The sequence below is a fragment of the Elephas maximus genome, chromosome 8, assembly GCF_024166365.1.
Source record: "Elephas maximus indicus isolate mEleMax1 chromosome 8, mEleMax1 primary haplotype, whole genome shotgun sequence".
NCBI classification, from domain to species: domain Eukaryota; kingdom Metazoa; phylum Chordata; class Mammalia; order Proboscidea; family Elephantidae; genus Elephas; species Elephas maximus.
The window spans coordinates 120,791,306-120,807,583 of NC_064826.1; the positions used below are offsets into that span (position 1 = coordinate 120,791,306).

Consider the following 16,278-nt stretch of genomic DNA (forward strand, 5'->3'; position numbering starts at 1 on the left):
AAACCCTTAACCACTGCTCCACCAGGGCGCCTTGCAAGGTAGACCAGGACTATGTAAATATATTCTTGTCAAAACACCATTCCCAGCCCCCTTCTTTGGCTCTGAAAAAAAAAAAAAAAAACCTGTTGCCATGAAGTTGATTCCGACCCATAGCGACCCTACAGGACAGAGTAGAACTGCCCAATAGGGTTTCCAAGGAGCAGCTGATGGATTCAAACTGCCGACCTTTTGGTTAGCAGCCAAGCTCTTAACCACTGTGCCACCAGGGCCCCCTTCGATTGACAGTGAGGGGCTAATAAGGTTGACTCCTTCCCAGCTCCTTTTCTATGTACAGTTCATATATAAATAGGGTCATAATGCATGGTGTCATTTACATGTCTGTGTGGCTCTCTACCTGCCAGATTTCTTCTGCTAGTTTTTTGAAATGTCTGGTTTAAGAGATTGCTTAGCTGCACTTCTATTGTAATGGTTTGTGTTCATAGATGTTGCCTTCTCCATGGCTAAGCTTTTGTTTTTAATTTACATCTGAAACTCTTATAGTGGAAGATGAGTCTAAGCCTACTATTATACAGTGTTTACATTTTATTAATATTGTTGTTTTCTAGTGGATATTTTATATTTTATTTTTTAACATCTTCTTGGCCAGGCCCATTGACATCTGTATTGTGTTTCTAGATTGCATGTAACGTGTGTAATAGGCATAGATGGTGGGATTTGCTTGATTTGGGTCTTTTTAGGCTGCTTCACTAAACATGTTACTTATATCTTAATAATGATGCCAATAGTTTTATTTCAGTCCTATGAATTTTATTTACTAGAAGGTAGAGGCTAGGGGCTTCATTAGGATTGAAGGTTAGCAGCTGCAGGCTGAAGTTGTTCTGTTTAGTTTTTAAGAGAGGCCTTGCCTAGCAGTCTAGGAGAAACCAAGCACCTATGAGCCCGAGGATGTTCTTAACAAGGGCACTTTGGTTAATTAACAGGACTGATCTCCAAGCTTCGTGAAGATTAGAAGGATCAGTCTACACTTTTGCATGTGGTTGCAGATTCTTTTTCTGAACAGGAAGATGCTGCACTCGAGTTTCTTCTCTAAAGCTCCCCCTTTGTCCCTGTGATTTCCTTGGAGACCTGTATAGGAAGATCAGAAAAGAAACCACCTATAAAGAGAGAGGGAGTTTCTAAATACAAAAGCAAGCAAGATTTCGATAATTTTGTGAATTTTTAAACTTTGTTCGATTTCATCTTACAAGTGGACTTAGAAATGGTGTGTGCTTGGGCTGATTGTGGTACTCCTCTCCTGTGTGTTTTGATGGGTTAGCGATTTAAGTCTCTTATTCCTTCCCAGGCGACAGGAGCAGTTTCAGAAAAACCCTGACAGTTACAATGGTGCTGTCCGTGAGAACTACATCTGGTCGCAGGACTACATGGACCTGGAGGTCAAGGTGCCAGTGCCCAAGCACATCATGAAAGGGAAGCAGGTAACACACCCCCAGTGGGTGGCAAGGGTTGCTCTTGATGGGGTGGTGCTTTGGCTGTGTTCTCACATGTGGCTAGTGGTAGAGGTCCACTGGGGATGTAATTAGCTAGTTAAAGGGCATTACCCTTATTTAGCAAGGCAGTCTTTTACATTTTCAGGAGTTGGGCCATCTGAGTCTGTTACTGAATGATCTTCTGCCAGGGAAGGAACATACGACGTGATGTGTTGAGGGTGACGGTTTTGGAATCGGGCTTCAGGACTTGAGTGACATATTTTTTTATTTTCTACTGTATTCCTTTTTTTTGTCCCAAAAATATGCTTCTTGTGGTTCCTTTGCTTTCTCCCCTCCTTCCTGCCTGTTAGGTTTCTTCTAGTGGATCTGCATATGTCTTTCCAAGTGGAAGACAGCGGGCCTCTATTCTCACTCTGAGGTGGAGCTTCCCGTGAATGCTGTGTTTCCCTTCACGGCCCTTTATGGGTGTACTGAGCAAAGTCACTGCATGCTTAGGACCCTGTTTTAAATTACTGAATCTTTAGGTTTCAAAGGAATACTCGAACATTACCTTTGTAAATTCTAGATTTTTCCTGAAGAATAGATCTGCCTTCAGCCTTCCCTACTATCTAAGACTGGGCTCTCTAGAGAAGCAAAAGCAATGAAGAACGTGTGTGTGTGTGTGTGTGTGTGTGTGTGTGTATGGACAGAGAGAGAGATTGAGATTTATCTCAAGGGAATGGCTCATGCAGGTGTACAGAGGCTGACAAGTCCCAAGTCCATGGGTCAGGCATCAGGCTGGAGGCTTCTTCTGACTTACATAGTTGCAGGGGCTGACAAACCCAAGATCAGCAGGTCAGATGGCAAGCTGATGGCTCACAGGCTACGGAAGCCGATAAATCCCAAGATCGACAGGTAGAATGGCAGGCTGCTGACTCACCGGCTGCAGAGGCTTGACAAATCCCAAGATTGACAGGCAGTATGGCAAGCCACTGGTTCAAGTCCCAAGAACCAGAAGTCAGATGATGACAAGTCAGATGCAGGATCCAGAGTAAGCAAGTGAGCATTGCTATAACGTCCATATATGTATTGGGTGCAGGCCACACCTCTAAGGAAACTCCCCTTACAACTGATTAGCTGAGCATCTCAGATCACATCATGGAGGATGACTACATCATTGCACAACTGCCAAATTACATCATTATATAACTGCCAAACACATCATTATGTAACAAACCACTGAGAATCATGGCCCAGCCAAGCTGACACACAACCTTAACTATCACACCTACAAAAGGTTTAGTCAGCTAAACTTAAGGTAGTAGCTAATGTATGTTTACATAGTATGTATGACTTCAGTTTTCCTAGGCCTTTTACCAGCCCAGGATCCAGTAAATTCACATTAAAAAGAGGAACACAGTGGAATAGCACCTTCCCCAAGGGACTGGTTCTGAAGTCCATGTTTATGTAGAGTGAAAAACATGTGGTCAGTGTTACCTTTGAAAATCCCTTAAGTGACCCATGAGAAACAGTTCATGTGACTTTGTGTACACAGTCCTGTGTGGTAATATGTATGTATGTGTGGAATGTATTTGATAATGGCCAGTACATCACAGAGAGGAAAGATTTGTAATTTAATTCTATAGCATTTTGATTTAAACACTGACCTCACTCACAGTGTAGTTAGATGTTTATACAACAAGAGGCACAAGAGAATGGAGAGTAGAGAGGAGGGTGGGAGCAAGTGTTCCCAGGCTCACCCTCAGGCAGATGCCCTTGAGGTGATGTCCCATAGGCTTGCCTGCCTCTTCATTTGTTCATATCTTCTCTTCTTCCACTTCACCCTCTTTTGTTACCATTCATATTAGTTAAATGTGCACACGGCGAGAGGGCTCTGCTGTGAGCTCAGCTACCCTGGCTCCTAGCACCCTCTTGCATAACGTCCTCTGCAGACCTTACTGAGGGTTACTTTGGGGTCCCCAGAGGGCATCTCAGGCTTGAAGGCAGGGCCCTCTGCCATGGTTAGTTGCACCTTCTGTGAGGACACTGATGGCTGGGCTGGGGCCATGGCTTGCTGTCATCCTTGTTGCCTCACTAGGACCCAGCCATGCTGTCCCTCCCCCCCTGCATTGCTCCATGTCCTCTATTGGTGTGCCACTTTCTCATGGGTATCCCATGGGGACAGCTCTTGCAGCTTTTCTGTTTGGCTTTTTTCCTCGGGGAGCAGGTGCCAGGCTGTGGGCTGGCTAGAGACCTGTACCCAAGACAGACACTGCCTGTCTTCTCCATCTCAGTCTCTGCCCTCCACCACAAAGACAAGATGACATCTTTTTCTTCATGCAGAAACACTTCCCCCTCCCTTTTTCAGCCATGTCAAATGTGTGAAACCCATAATTAAGCTCAGCTGATTGTCCAGTGCTGTATGAATAGCACCTGAACCTTTAAAAGATAACATGGATATAGATAAATGTTTTGTGGGTGGCCCAACGTAGCAGAAAACAGAACTATCTTTTATTTCTCCCTTCCTCCCTTTTCCCACCCCCTCCTGCCACCTGTCACTCCCGTCCCAATAGATCTCTTACTAGGTGACTCCTGGCCAGGTAGAATTTTGGGATTATAAAACTGAGAATGATTCTAGGATCTAAGTTGGTCCAGGTAACTAGGGACGATCCATATAGAAATGCACGCCTCAAAAGTATATTTCCTTTCTGTTTTTAGTAGGTCATTGGCGGCTATACCTGACCTTCCTACAGGAGGGCTTCCCAGAGAAGGGCAGGGCTTGTTGGAGTGGCTTGCCCAGCATCTTCTTAGCGTTTCAGTAGATCAGGTATTGATTTTCATTTTGTTTTTTTGGGTAGGATTGCTTTGTATGTAGTTGAATAAATTATGAAACATGCTGATTCACGTGGCTAAAAAAATGACAGTGTCCTGCTCTGAGTCCTCCGTGAAGTTTTGGAATTTCTTCTGAAAGGACTTGTATTAGGCCCAACTTAAAACTAATTATTTCCTCTTTCTTTGATTCAGGAGACCCAGGCCGTTTGACAGTTATAGCCACACTTCCCACAGCCACCCATGAGAACTGCCCATCAAAAGCGTTCTCTCACTGAGCACACTAACTCACCGGGGCCTTATTCTCGTGGCTCCTTTGGGAGGAGCACCAGCTAGAGGGCCCAACGACTCTCTGTCTTGCCTTGCCCAGGGACAAACTTTCATGCCTCAAGCTCAGATGTGCCTCCCTCAGGTGGACCTGTCATGGTCTCCTGGATTATTGGGTCTCACTTTCATTTTAGGAGGAATTTGATCATCTGTGCATTCAGCATTTCTTGAGGACCTGGCTACCATGTGACAGCTCTGTTCCAGGAGCTGTGGAGATAGTGTTCATCCGCACACACAAGACTAGCTTGCCCAGAGCTGATGTTCTACTGGGGGTGCAGACAAGAAGAGTGACCAAATAAATGAATAGGGCAATTTCAGTTAGCCCTGATCAATGCCATACAGAAACAAACAAACAAAAAAGGTGATTTCTTTACTTAAACTTCTCTGTGCCAGGCCCTGGACCAGGTACCTTGTAGATCTTAGCCCTTCTAGTTTGGTCTTCCTCACAATCCTGGAAGACCAACTTGATCAGGTCTCACAGTTCCTAAGTGCAGAGCCCAGTATGTGAGCCTGTGTTCCCTGTGGGGACCCCCAACTGCAGGGCAGGGACAGAGTAACTCAGGGTGGGCATGCTCACATCTGGCACTCAGAGAAGGCTCAAGATGATAGTGGACAGTTTCAGATGTTTATGACACTGGGACCTAAGAAGTGGCTTTCCGAAGAGGCCATTGGCCTATTTAGTACTGGCGTTTTTGTGACACCAGCCGGTGATACGTGAAAACCTTTGTGTCATGCTTCCTGTCCTATACGGCTCAGCATTTTCTCTTTTCTCCTTTAATAATTATCCTTCCCCCACCCATCATCGTTATTATACTGTAAACTTTTTTTTTTAATTTAATTTTGCTTTAAATGAAAGTTTACAAATCAAGTCAGTCTCTCATACAAAAATTTACATACACCTTGCTATATACTCCTAATTGCTCTCCCCCTAATGAGACAGCACAGTCCTTCCTTCCACTCTCTGTTTTCATGTCCACTCGGCCAGCTTCTGACCCCCTCCGCCCTCTCATCACCCCTCCAGACAGGAGCTGCCCACATAGTCTCATGTGTCTACTTGATCCACGAAGCGCATTCTTCAACAATATCATTTTCTATCCCATATTGCAGTCCAATCCCTGTCTGAAGAGTTCGCTTTGGAAATCGTTACTTTCTTGGCCCAACAGAAGCTCTGGGGACCACGAACTCTGGGGTCCTTCTAGTCTCAGTTAGACCATTAAGTCTGCTCTCTTTACGAGAATTTGAGGTCTGCATCCCACTGCTCTCCTGCTCCCTGAACGGTTCTCAGTCATCCGTTGTTGCTGGGCACCATCTAGTTCTTCTGGCCTCAGGCTAATGTAGTCTCTGGTTTGTGTGGCCCTTTCTGTCTCTTTGGCTCCTAGTTACCTTATGTTTTTGGTGTTCTTCATTCTCCTGTGCTCCAGGTGGGATGAGACCCATTGATGCATCTTAGATGGCCGCCTGCTAGCATTTAAGACCCCAGAAGCCACTCTCCGAAGTGCGATGCAGAATGTTTTCTTCATAGGCTTTATTATGCCAGTCGACTTAGATGTCCCCTGAAACCATGGTCCCCAAGCCCCCGCCCCTGCTACAGTGGGCTTCAAAGCATTCAATTTATTCAGGAAACTTCTTTGCTTTTGGTTTAGTCCAGTCGTGCTGACCTCCCCTGTATTGTGTGTTGTCTTTCCCTTCACCTAAAATAGTTCTTATATACTATCTAGTTTGGAAACCCTGGTGGCCTAGTGGTTAAGTGCTCGACAGCACTGGGTTTATCTAGTTAGTGAAAACCCCTCTCCCTCCCTCCTTCCCTCTCCGCTCTCGTAACCATCAAAGAATATTTTCTTATCTGTTTAAACTATTTCTCGAGTTCTTATAATAGTCTCATACAACATTTGTCCTTTTGCAACTAATTTCACTCAGCATAATGCCTTCCAGATTCCTCCATGTTATGAAATGTTTCACGGATTCATCATTGTTCTTTATTGATGTGTAATATTCCATTGTGTGAATATACCATAATTTATTTATCCATTCATCTGTTGATGGGCACCTTGGTTGCTTCCATCTTTTTGCTATTGTAAACAGTGCTGCAGTGAACATGAGTGTGCATATTTCTGTTGGTGTAAAGGCTCTTATTTCTCTAGGATATATTCCAAGGAGTGGGATTGCTGCATCATATGGTAGTTCTATTTCTAGTTTTTTAAGGAAGCGCCAAATCGATTTCCAAAGTGGTTGTACCATTTTACAATCCCACCAGCAGTGTATAAGTGTTCCGATCTCTCCACAACCTCTCCAACATTTATTGTTTTGTGTTTTTTGGATTATGCCAGCCTTGTTGGAGTGAGATGGAATCTTATTGTGGTTTTGATTTGCATTTCTCTAATGGCTAATGCTGCCAGGTGCTCTTTGGAAACTCTACGGGGCGGTTCTACTCTGTCCTATAGGGTCGCTGTGAGTCGGAATCGACTCAACGGCACTGGGTTCTGGGTTGGGTTAATGGCTAAGGATTGTGAGTATTTCCTCAAGTATCTGTTAGCTACCTGAATGTCTTCTTTAGTGAAGTGCCTGTTCGTATCCTTTGCCCATTTTTTAATTCGGTTATTTCTCTTTTAGTTGTTGAGTGTTTGAACTATCATGTAGATTTTCGAGATCAGGTGCTGATCAGAAATGTCATAGCTAAAATCTTTTTCCCAGTCTGTAGGTAATCTTTTTTACTCTTTTGGTGAAGTCTTTGGATGACCATAGCTGTTTGCTTTTTAGGAGCTCCCAGTTATCTAGTTTTTCTTCTGCATTGTTAGTAATGTTTTCTATACTGTTTATGGCATGTATTAGGGCTCCTAGCATTGTCCATATTTTTCCTTCCGTGATCTTTTATCGTTTAAGATTTTATATTTAGGTCTTTGGTCCATTTTGAGTTCGTTTTTGTGTGTGGTGTGTGAGGTATGGGTCTTGTTTCTTTTTTTTTTGCAGGTGGATGTCCAATTATGCAAGCATAATTTGTTAGAAAGACTTGTCTTTTCCCCCATTTAACTGACTTTGGGCCTTTGTCAAATACCAACTGCTGATATGTGGATGGATTTATGTCTGGATTCCCAATTCTGTTCCATTGGTCTGTGTATCTGTTGTACCAGTACCAGGCTGTTTTAACTACTGTGGCAGTGTAATAGGTTCTAAAATCAGGTAGAGTGAGGCCTCTCACTTTGTTCTTCTTTTTAAGTAATGCTTTACTTATTTGGGGTCTCTTTCCCTTCCATATGAAGTTGGTGATTTGTTTCTCCATCTCATTAAAAAATGTCTTTGGAATTTGGATCGGAATTGCATTGTATCTATAGATCCCTTTTGGTGGAATAGACATTTTTACAATGTTAAGTCTTCCTATGCACTAGCAAGGTATGTTTCCTCACTTATGTGGGTCTCCTTTGGTTTCTAGCAGTAGTGTCTTGTAGTTTTCTTTGTATAGGTCTTTTACACCTCTGGTAAGATTTATTCCTAATTATTTTATCTTCGTGTGGGCTACTGTAAATGGTATTGATCTGGTGATTCCCTCTTTGATGTTCTTTTTTTGGTGTAGAGGAATCCAACTGATTTTTGTATGTTTATCTTGTATCCTGATACTCTGCTGAATTCTTCTATTAGTTTCAGTAGTTTTCTTGAGGATTCTTTAGGCCTTTTTGTGTATAAGAGCATGTCATCTACAAATAGAGATAATTTTACTTCTTCCTTACCAATCTGGATGCACTTTATTTCTTTATCTAGCCTAATTGACCTGGCTAGGACCTCCAGCACAGTGTCCAATACAAGTGGTGATAAAGGGCACCCTTGTCTGGTTCCCGATCTCAAGGGGAATGCTTTCAGACTCTCTTCATTTAGGATGATGTTGGATGTTGGCTTTGTAGAAATGCCCTTTATTATGTTGAGGAATTTTCCTTCTATTCCTATCTTGCTGAGAGGTTTTATCATGAATGAGTGTTGAACTTTGTCAAATGCCTTTTCTGCATCAATTGATAAAATCATGTGGTTCTTCTCTTTTATTTATATGGTGGATTACATGAATATTTTTCTAATGTTGAAGCATCCCTGCATACCTGGTATGAATCCCACTTGGTCATGGTAAATTATTTTTTTGATACGTTGTTGAATTCTATTGGCTAGAATTTTGTTGAGGATTTTTGCATCTAAGTTCATGAGGGATATAGGTCTGTAATTTTCTTTTTATGTGGTGTCTTTACCTGGTTTTGGTATCAGGGATATGCTGGCTTCATAGAATGAGTTTGGTAGTATTCCATCCTCTTCTATGCTCTGAAATACCTTTAGTAGTAGTGGTGTTAACTCTTCTCTGAAAGCTTGGTAGAACTCTGCAGTGAAGCCGTCTGGGCCAGGGCTTTTTTTTTTGTTGGGAGATTGTATTACCTTTTCAATGTCTTCTTTCGTTATGGGTCTATTTAGTTGTTCTACCTCTGTTTGTGTTAGTTTAGGTAGGTAGTATGTTTCTAGAAATTTGTCCATTTCCTCTAGGTTTTCAAATTTGTTAGAGTACAATTTTTTGTAGTAATCTGATATGATTTTTTTAATTTCAGTTGGGTGTGTTGTAATATCACCCATCTCACTTCTTATTCGGGCTATATTTGCTTACTCTCCTGTTTTTGTTTTTTTAGTTGGGCCAGTGGTTTATCAGTTTTGTTAATTTTCTCAAAGAACCAGCTTTTGGTCTTGTTTAATCTTTTGTTTTTCTGTTTTCTGTTTCATTTAATTCTTTTTTAATTTGCTTTCTTCTGGTGCCTGAGGGGTTTTTTTGGTTGTTGTTGTTGTTGCTCTCTGTTCAAGTTGTAGGGATAATTCTTTGATTTTGGCCCTTTCTTCTCTTTGTATGTGTGCATTTATTGATATAAAAATTGACCTCTGAGCATTGCTTTTGCTGTGTCCCAGAGGTTCTCATAGGAAGTGTTTTCATTCTCATTGGATTCTATGAATTTCTTTATTCCATCCTAAATGTCTTCTATAACCCAGTCTTTTTTGAACAGGGTATTTGTTCAGTTTCCAAGTGTTTGATTTCTTTTCCCTGCTTTTTCTGTTATTAATTTCTAGTTCTAAGGTATTATGGTCAGATAAGATGCTTTGTAATATTTTGATGTTTTGGATTCTGCTAAAGCTTGCATTATGACCTAGTATATGGTCTATTCTAGAGAATGTTCTGTGTGCAGTAGAAAAGAAAGTATACTTGGCTGCAGTTGGGTGGAGTGTTCTGGTTGATTGTGGCATTTAGATCTTCTGTGTCTTTATTGAGCTTCTTTCTGGATGTCCTGTCCTTCACCGAAAGAGGTGTGTTGAAGTCTTCTACTATAATTGTGGAGCTGTCTCACTTTTCAATGCTGTTAGAGTTGTTTTATGTATCTTGCAGCCCTGTCATTGGATGCATAAATATGGTTATATCCTACAGGTATATTATCCCTTCAATCATTATGTAGTGTCCTTCCTCATCCTTTGTGTTGGATTTAACATTAAAGTCTCTTTTGTCCTATGTTAATATTGCCACTCCTGCTCTTTTTTGATGGTTGTTTGCTTGATATATTTTTTTTCCATCCTTTGAATTTTTGTTTGTGTCTCTAAGGTTTGTCTCTTGTAGGCAACATGTAGACAGATCGTGGTTTTTTATACATTCTGCCACTCTGTCTTTTTTATTGGTGTGTTTAGTCTGTTTACATACAGCATAATTGTGGATAGGCGTGAGTTCTGCCGTTTTGATGTCTTTTTTTGTGTGTTGACAGTTTCTTTTTCCCACTTAATTTTTTGTGCTTTTCCTCTTATTCATTGTTGTTGATTTTGTTTCTGCTTAGTCTCAATTTTTTTCTTGTATTTTATTTTGATGAGTGGGATAGCCAGTCTCCTTTGTGGTTATCTTAATATTTACCCCTATATTTGTAAATTTACATCTAACTTTTATTTCTTTATATCACCTTGTCTTCCTCTCCATATTAAAGGTCTATGACTACACTTCTTCCCTTTTTATTGTTTTAATGTTTTCTTATCTTACATAATGACATTGCTTTTTCCTTGTATTGAACTTTTTTATCTTGATTTATTTTTGTGATTTTTCCTGTCTGGGTTGACATCTGAGTGCTCTGTCCAGTGTTCTAGTCTTGGGTTGATGTCTGATATCATTGATTTTCTAACTGAAGAACTCCCTTTAGTATTTCTTATAGTTTTGGTTTTGTTTTTACGAATTCCCTAAACTTCTGTTTATCTGGAAGTGTCCTAATTTCACCCTCATATCTGAGAGACAGTTTTCCTGGATATATGATTCTTGGCTGGCAGTTTTTTCCTTCAATTTTTTATTTAAGTCATCCCATTGCCTTGTTGCCTGCATGGTTTCTGCCAAGTAGTCGGAGCTTACTCTTATTGAGTGTCCTTTGTAGGTGACTTTTCATTTATCCCTAGCTGCTCTTTTTTTGCTCTTAGTATTGTCTCTTTATCTTTGGTTTTGGCAAGTTCGATTATAATATGTCTTGGTGGCTTTCTTTTAAAAACTACCTTATGTGGAATTCGATGAGCATCTTGGATAGACATCTTCTCATCTTTCAGTATATCAGGGAAGTTTTCTGCCAACAAATCTTCAACAGTTCCCTCTGTATTTTCTATTATTCCTCCCTGTTCTGGTACTCCAGTCAACTTGCAGGTTCTTTCTCTTGACAGAGTCCCACATGATTCTTAAGGTTTCTTCATTTTTTTTAATTCTTTTATCTGATTTTTCTTGAACTATATTGGTGCCAAGTGCTTTATCTTCAGACTCACTAATTCTGCCTTCCACTTGCTCAGTTCTGCTTCTCTTTCTGTTGAGTTGCATAATTTTGTAATTTTATTGTAAATCTTCTGAATTTCTGATTGCTGTCTCTCTGTGGATTCTTCCAGCTTATTAAATTTTTCAGTATGTTCTTGAAGAAAGTTTTTAATTTCTTCAACTCCTCTATCTGTGTGTTCCTTAGCTTATTCTGCATATTGCCTGATCTCTTTCCTGATCTCATTCCTGATGTCTTGAAGAGTTCTGTTCATCAACCTTTTGAATTCTGCATCCAGTAAATCCAGGAAGTACCTTCATCCAGAAGATCCCTTGATTCTTTGTTTTGAAAGCTTTTGAGGTGATCAGGGTCTGTTTCTTTATATGGCTTGGTATTGATTGTTGTCTCCAAGCCATCTATAAGTTGTCGAAGTAGTTTATTTTATGTTTGCTTACTTTATCCTAGCTTCTTGCTTCGTATTGTTTTGATATGCCCAAATGGGTTGCTTGAGTGAGCTAGCTTGATTGTTTTCACTTTTGAAGCTCTGATACCCTATTACCAGATGCCAAGAGCTGTTATCCAGTATATCAGTCTAGGAGTCCATTTACTTTTCTTATATGAATTCAGCTCAGGTGTCCAGGTAGCTGGTCATGAAATTGTGGTACAGGCTCTGTCCTACAGACTTAGAGGAGTAGGGGTGATTGGTGTATGTACTGGTATCTGGTTGCAGGAGTGCGTCACACTCTGAATGAGGCAGGCGTTGACAACTGTCCCCTGATTGTGAGGAAAGAGCATCCCTGTTCCCTAGAGTGTACAGCTGGGTGGGTTCTGCAGAGAAACCATGGGCACCCAGTGCTTTTGGTTGTAAGGACTGGGAGGTACCAGTTATCCTTGGATCGCTGTTGTGGGTGGCTGCGTGACCTGAGTGGAGACACCAGCCCTTATACTCCTGATGCGGGTTGGTGAGGACCCTGTTTAATCGGCAAAGCAGGGTCAAATATCAAACACCCACCTCTCCACTGTACAGCTGAAACTGTTGCAGTCTGCCAGCAAGGGCCTATTCTCCTGAAATAGGCCCATACAGATCAATGCATGGGGGAAAGGTATTCAGAATCCACGGACTGTTTATGCCTGGACAGGAGCGGCTTCTGCCCTGACCTCTCCCTGTTAGTGAAACTGGAAATTATCTTTTCCCCCAGTTGTGAATTTATTCCTTCTCCAAGGCTGGTAGAATGGCTCAGGCTGCTCAACAGGACCTATCTCAGGCCCAGGGAAATCAACAGCCACTGAAGCCGTTTTGGGGGCGGGGGGTGCGGTAAAATATACGCAAGTACTTAGCTTTTGCCAAGAGCACCGTTCTTCTCTGGTTCCGGAGGTGTGAGTAGGCCGCATGGGTGGCTGCTTCTTCCTGAGGAAACTGTGGCTGAACCCTCCTACCAGCCTGCCGCAGTCACTCCTGGGAATGGTGCCTGAGGAATCCCGGCAATTCAGGTCTGGCAACTCCTCTGCGCTTCTGAACTGCCTCTCCCTACCCTTGCCACTCAGTCTATTTTCTAACTTTGCCCTTGATGTTCAGGGCTCCTCGCTTATCATCAGTATAATCGTTTCACTTGTTTTTTTAGGTCTTTGTTGTAAGAGGGATCACCAGAAGCATCTGGCTATTCCACCATCTTGGCCCCATCTCCTGTAACTGTCTTTTAAAATTTTTTGTTCTCTCAGTTTCTTAGCTGTCTAAGAGTTTTACTCATGCCTCAGTTAAATCTTTGGAATAGGATTATTTATATGTATCTTTTGGATTTTGCTTGCATAAGAGTTTTTTTCTCAGTACCCAGTTTTTTTCCCCTGGACTTGCTCCTTCCCTGTTGTTTCCTAAATGTCCACAGCTAGCTGTCAGAAGTTGTTTCAGTTATATAGTGCTGCTGTAACAGAAATACCATAAGTGGATCAGATTAACAAAGAGAAATTTTTTCTCTCACAGCCTAGTAGGCCACAAGTCCAAATTCAGGGCGCCAACTCCAGGGAAAGGCTTTCTGTCTTTGTTGGCTCTGGAGGAAGGTCCTTGCCATCAGTCTTCCCCTGGTGTAGGAGCTTCTTGGTGCAGGGACCCCAGGTCCAAAGAATGCGCTCTGCTCCCAATGGTACTTCCTTGGTAGTATGAAGTCCCTTTGTCTCTCTGCTCTCTTCTCTGTTTTATATAGCTGAACTATTGTTTGGTTTTAAGAAGATATCAGGGGGTATTTTTGGTTTAAAGTTTCAGGATTATCTGATGGCAATAGTTTCAGGGGTTTGTCCAGCTTCTTAAGGCTGGATTCCGTAGGAATTTCAAATTCTGTTCTGCATTTTCCCCCTTTTTATTAGGATTCTGCTATGGAATATTTGATCAAAATGTTCAGTAATGGTAGCCTGGCACCATCCAGTTCTTCTGGTCTCATGGCAAAGGAGGCAGTTGTTCATGGAGGCAATTAGCCACACATTCCACATTGTCATCCTTTTCCTGACTCTGCTTCTTCCTCTTGTTCCAGACAAATAAAGACCAATTGTTGTGCCTTGGATGGCTGCTTGCAAGCTTTTAAGACACCAGGCACTACACATTGAACCAGGAGGTAGAACAGAAGCATTAAGCATGTTATTAGACCATTTAACTGGAATGTCCCATGAAACCATGACCTTAAACCTCCAAACTAAGAAACCGAATCTCATGAGCATTTTGGTTGTACATAAGCAGCCTCAGCAGCTACTCTTTTTTTTGGTCGTCGTTGTAAACATGACTATCAGACTTTTGCCAATTCAACTTTTTATGGGTGTACAATTTATTGACAGCAATTAATCTACTGTGCAACCTTATCCTTAATCAGCACAGTATTTCCATCACTATTAACCCCCCTTTCCCCCTCCCTCCTGCCCCTTGTAACCACTAATAAACTTTGTTCTCTGTATATACACATTTGCCTTTTCTTATCTTTTTATGTAAGTGAGATCATACAATATTTGCCCTTTTGTGATGGACTTATTTCAGTCAGCAGCATAATTAATGTCTTCCAGCTCCATCCGTATTGTAGCATGTATCAAGACTTCGTTTCTCCTACTGGCCGAGTAGTATTCCAGTGTATGTATGTACCACATTTTCTTTATCCATTCATCTGTTGATGGGCATGTAGGTTGTAACCACCTTTTGGCTATTGTGAATAGTTGCTGCAATGACCATTGGTGTACAGGTTTCTGTTTGAGTCTCTGCTTTCAAGTCTTTCTGGTATATACCTAGGAGTGGAATTGCTAGGTCATATAGTAGTTCCGTTTTTAGTTTCTTTGAGGAATTGCCATACTGTTTTCCAGAAAGACTGAATCATTTTGCATTTCCACCTGCAATAGGTAAATGTTCCATTTGCCCCACATCCTCGACAACATTTGTTATTTTCCTTTTTTACCTTAGTCAACCTAATGGGAGTGAAATGGTATCTTATTGTGGTTTGTATTTGCATCTCTCTGATGGCTAATGATGCTGAGCATCTTTTCATGTGTTTGGTGGCCATTTGAATGTCCTCTTTGGTGAATTGTCTATGCAAGTCCTTTGTTCATTTTATGATTGGTTTGTCTTTTTTTTATTGTTAAGTGTCGAAGTTTTATGTATATATTGGTTATTAGATTCTTGTCAGATATATGGTTACCAAAGATACTCAGTTGGTATATTGTCTTTTCACTTTTTTGGTAAAGTCTTTTGATAAACAAAATTTTTTAATTTTTATGAGATCCCATATATGTGTTCCTTTGCTGTTTGTGATTTGTTATTTTTAATTAAAACATTTTATTGTGTTTTCGGTGAAAGTTTACACAGCAAATTAGGTTCCCATTTAAAAATTTATACACAGTTTGTTCAGTAACATTGGTTAAATTTTTCAGTTTGTCAATTTTGTCATTATTTCTGGTTGTTCTGTTCGCAGTAATCTAGTTTCCCTGTCCCCTTGCTTTCTTGTCTTTGCTTTTGAGTAAATGTTGACTGGTCTTGTATAGATGATTTTGTAAAGGAGCACCGTACTCACAGGTGATACTGTTTATTTTATGAGCCATTCTGATGTTTAGCTAAAAGATGACCTCATGAAATAGTTTTGATTCAGTGTTTAAAGAGTATCTCAGGGCAGTAGTCTCAGGGAGTCCTCTAGTCTCAACCAGTCTGGACTTTTTAAGAATTTTAGTTCTGTTCCATGTGTTTTTCCCATTCTATCTGGGTCCACCTATAGAATGGTCAGTAGTGGTAGCTGGGCACCACCTAGTTCTTCTGGTTTAAGGTAGATAAGGTCATGGTTCAGGTAGACTGTCAGTCCTGTGGTTTAGTTTCTTCTCTGAGTCTTTGGTTCCCTTCTTTCTCTTTTACTCTGGACATGTAGAGACCAATAGTTGTGTCTTAAATGGCAGCTAGAAACTCTTAAGACCCCAGACAGTACTCATCAAACTAGGATGTAGAACATAAACTTTGTGTATTATATTATGCCAATTGATTGAGTTGTTCCATGAGACTATGGTCCTAAGCCTTCAGATCCCGTAAACCAATCCCCAGAGGTGTATAAGTCTAAGAAGTATCTGTGTTTATGTCCACTATGTGCTTTATTGTGTATATGAATATATATGGGTACATACACTTACATATATAAACACCTGCATCTAGATACATCTGTATATGCCCATATGGGGACTGGGGTGCCAGGATCAGCACTAGCAGCCCGGGCAAGAGCAGGACGAGATAGGAGAAGCATGATGACCTGTGCAGGGAGGAGGGCACTTAAAGAGAGGGGAAGGGGGTGTGGCCCAGGGCCCTTTGTGTGGGGATTCTAGTTGTTTATGGAGCTCTGGTGGTGCAGTGGTTAAGCACTCGGCTGCTAACCTAAAGGCCA

At 41.3% G+C, this 16,278-nt stretch overlaps 1 protein-coding gene across 4 annotated transcripts in view; it reads left to right on the plus strand.

Moving 5' to 3' along the window:
• Positions 1–16,278, plus strand: part of NUDCD3 (NudC domain containing 3) — a 208,079-nt gene that overhangs the window by 128,832 nt on the left and 62,969 nt on the right. For all 4 annotated transcript variants that reach the window (XM_049894501.1, XM_049894500.1, XM_049894499.1 and 1 more), the window contains exon 3: positions 1,343–1,475. In XM_049894501.1, coding sequence (XP_049750458.1) covers positions 1,343–1,475 — 133 coding nt within the window. The remainder of the gene's footprint in view (positions 1–1,342; positions 1,476–16,278) is intronic.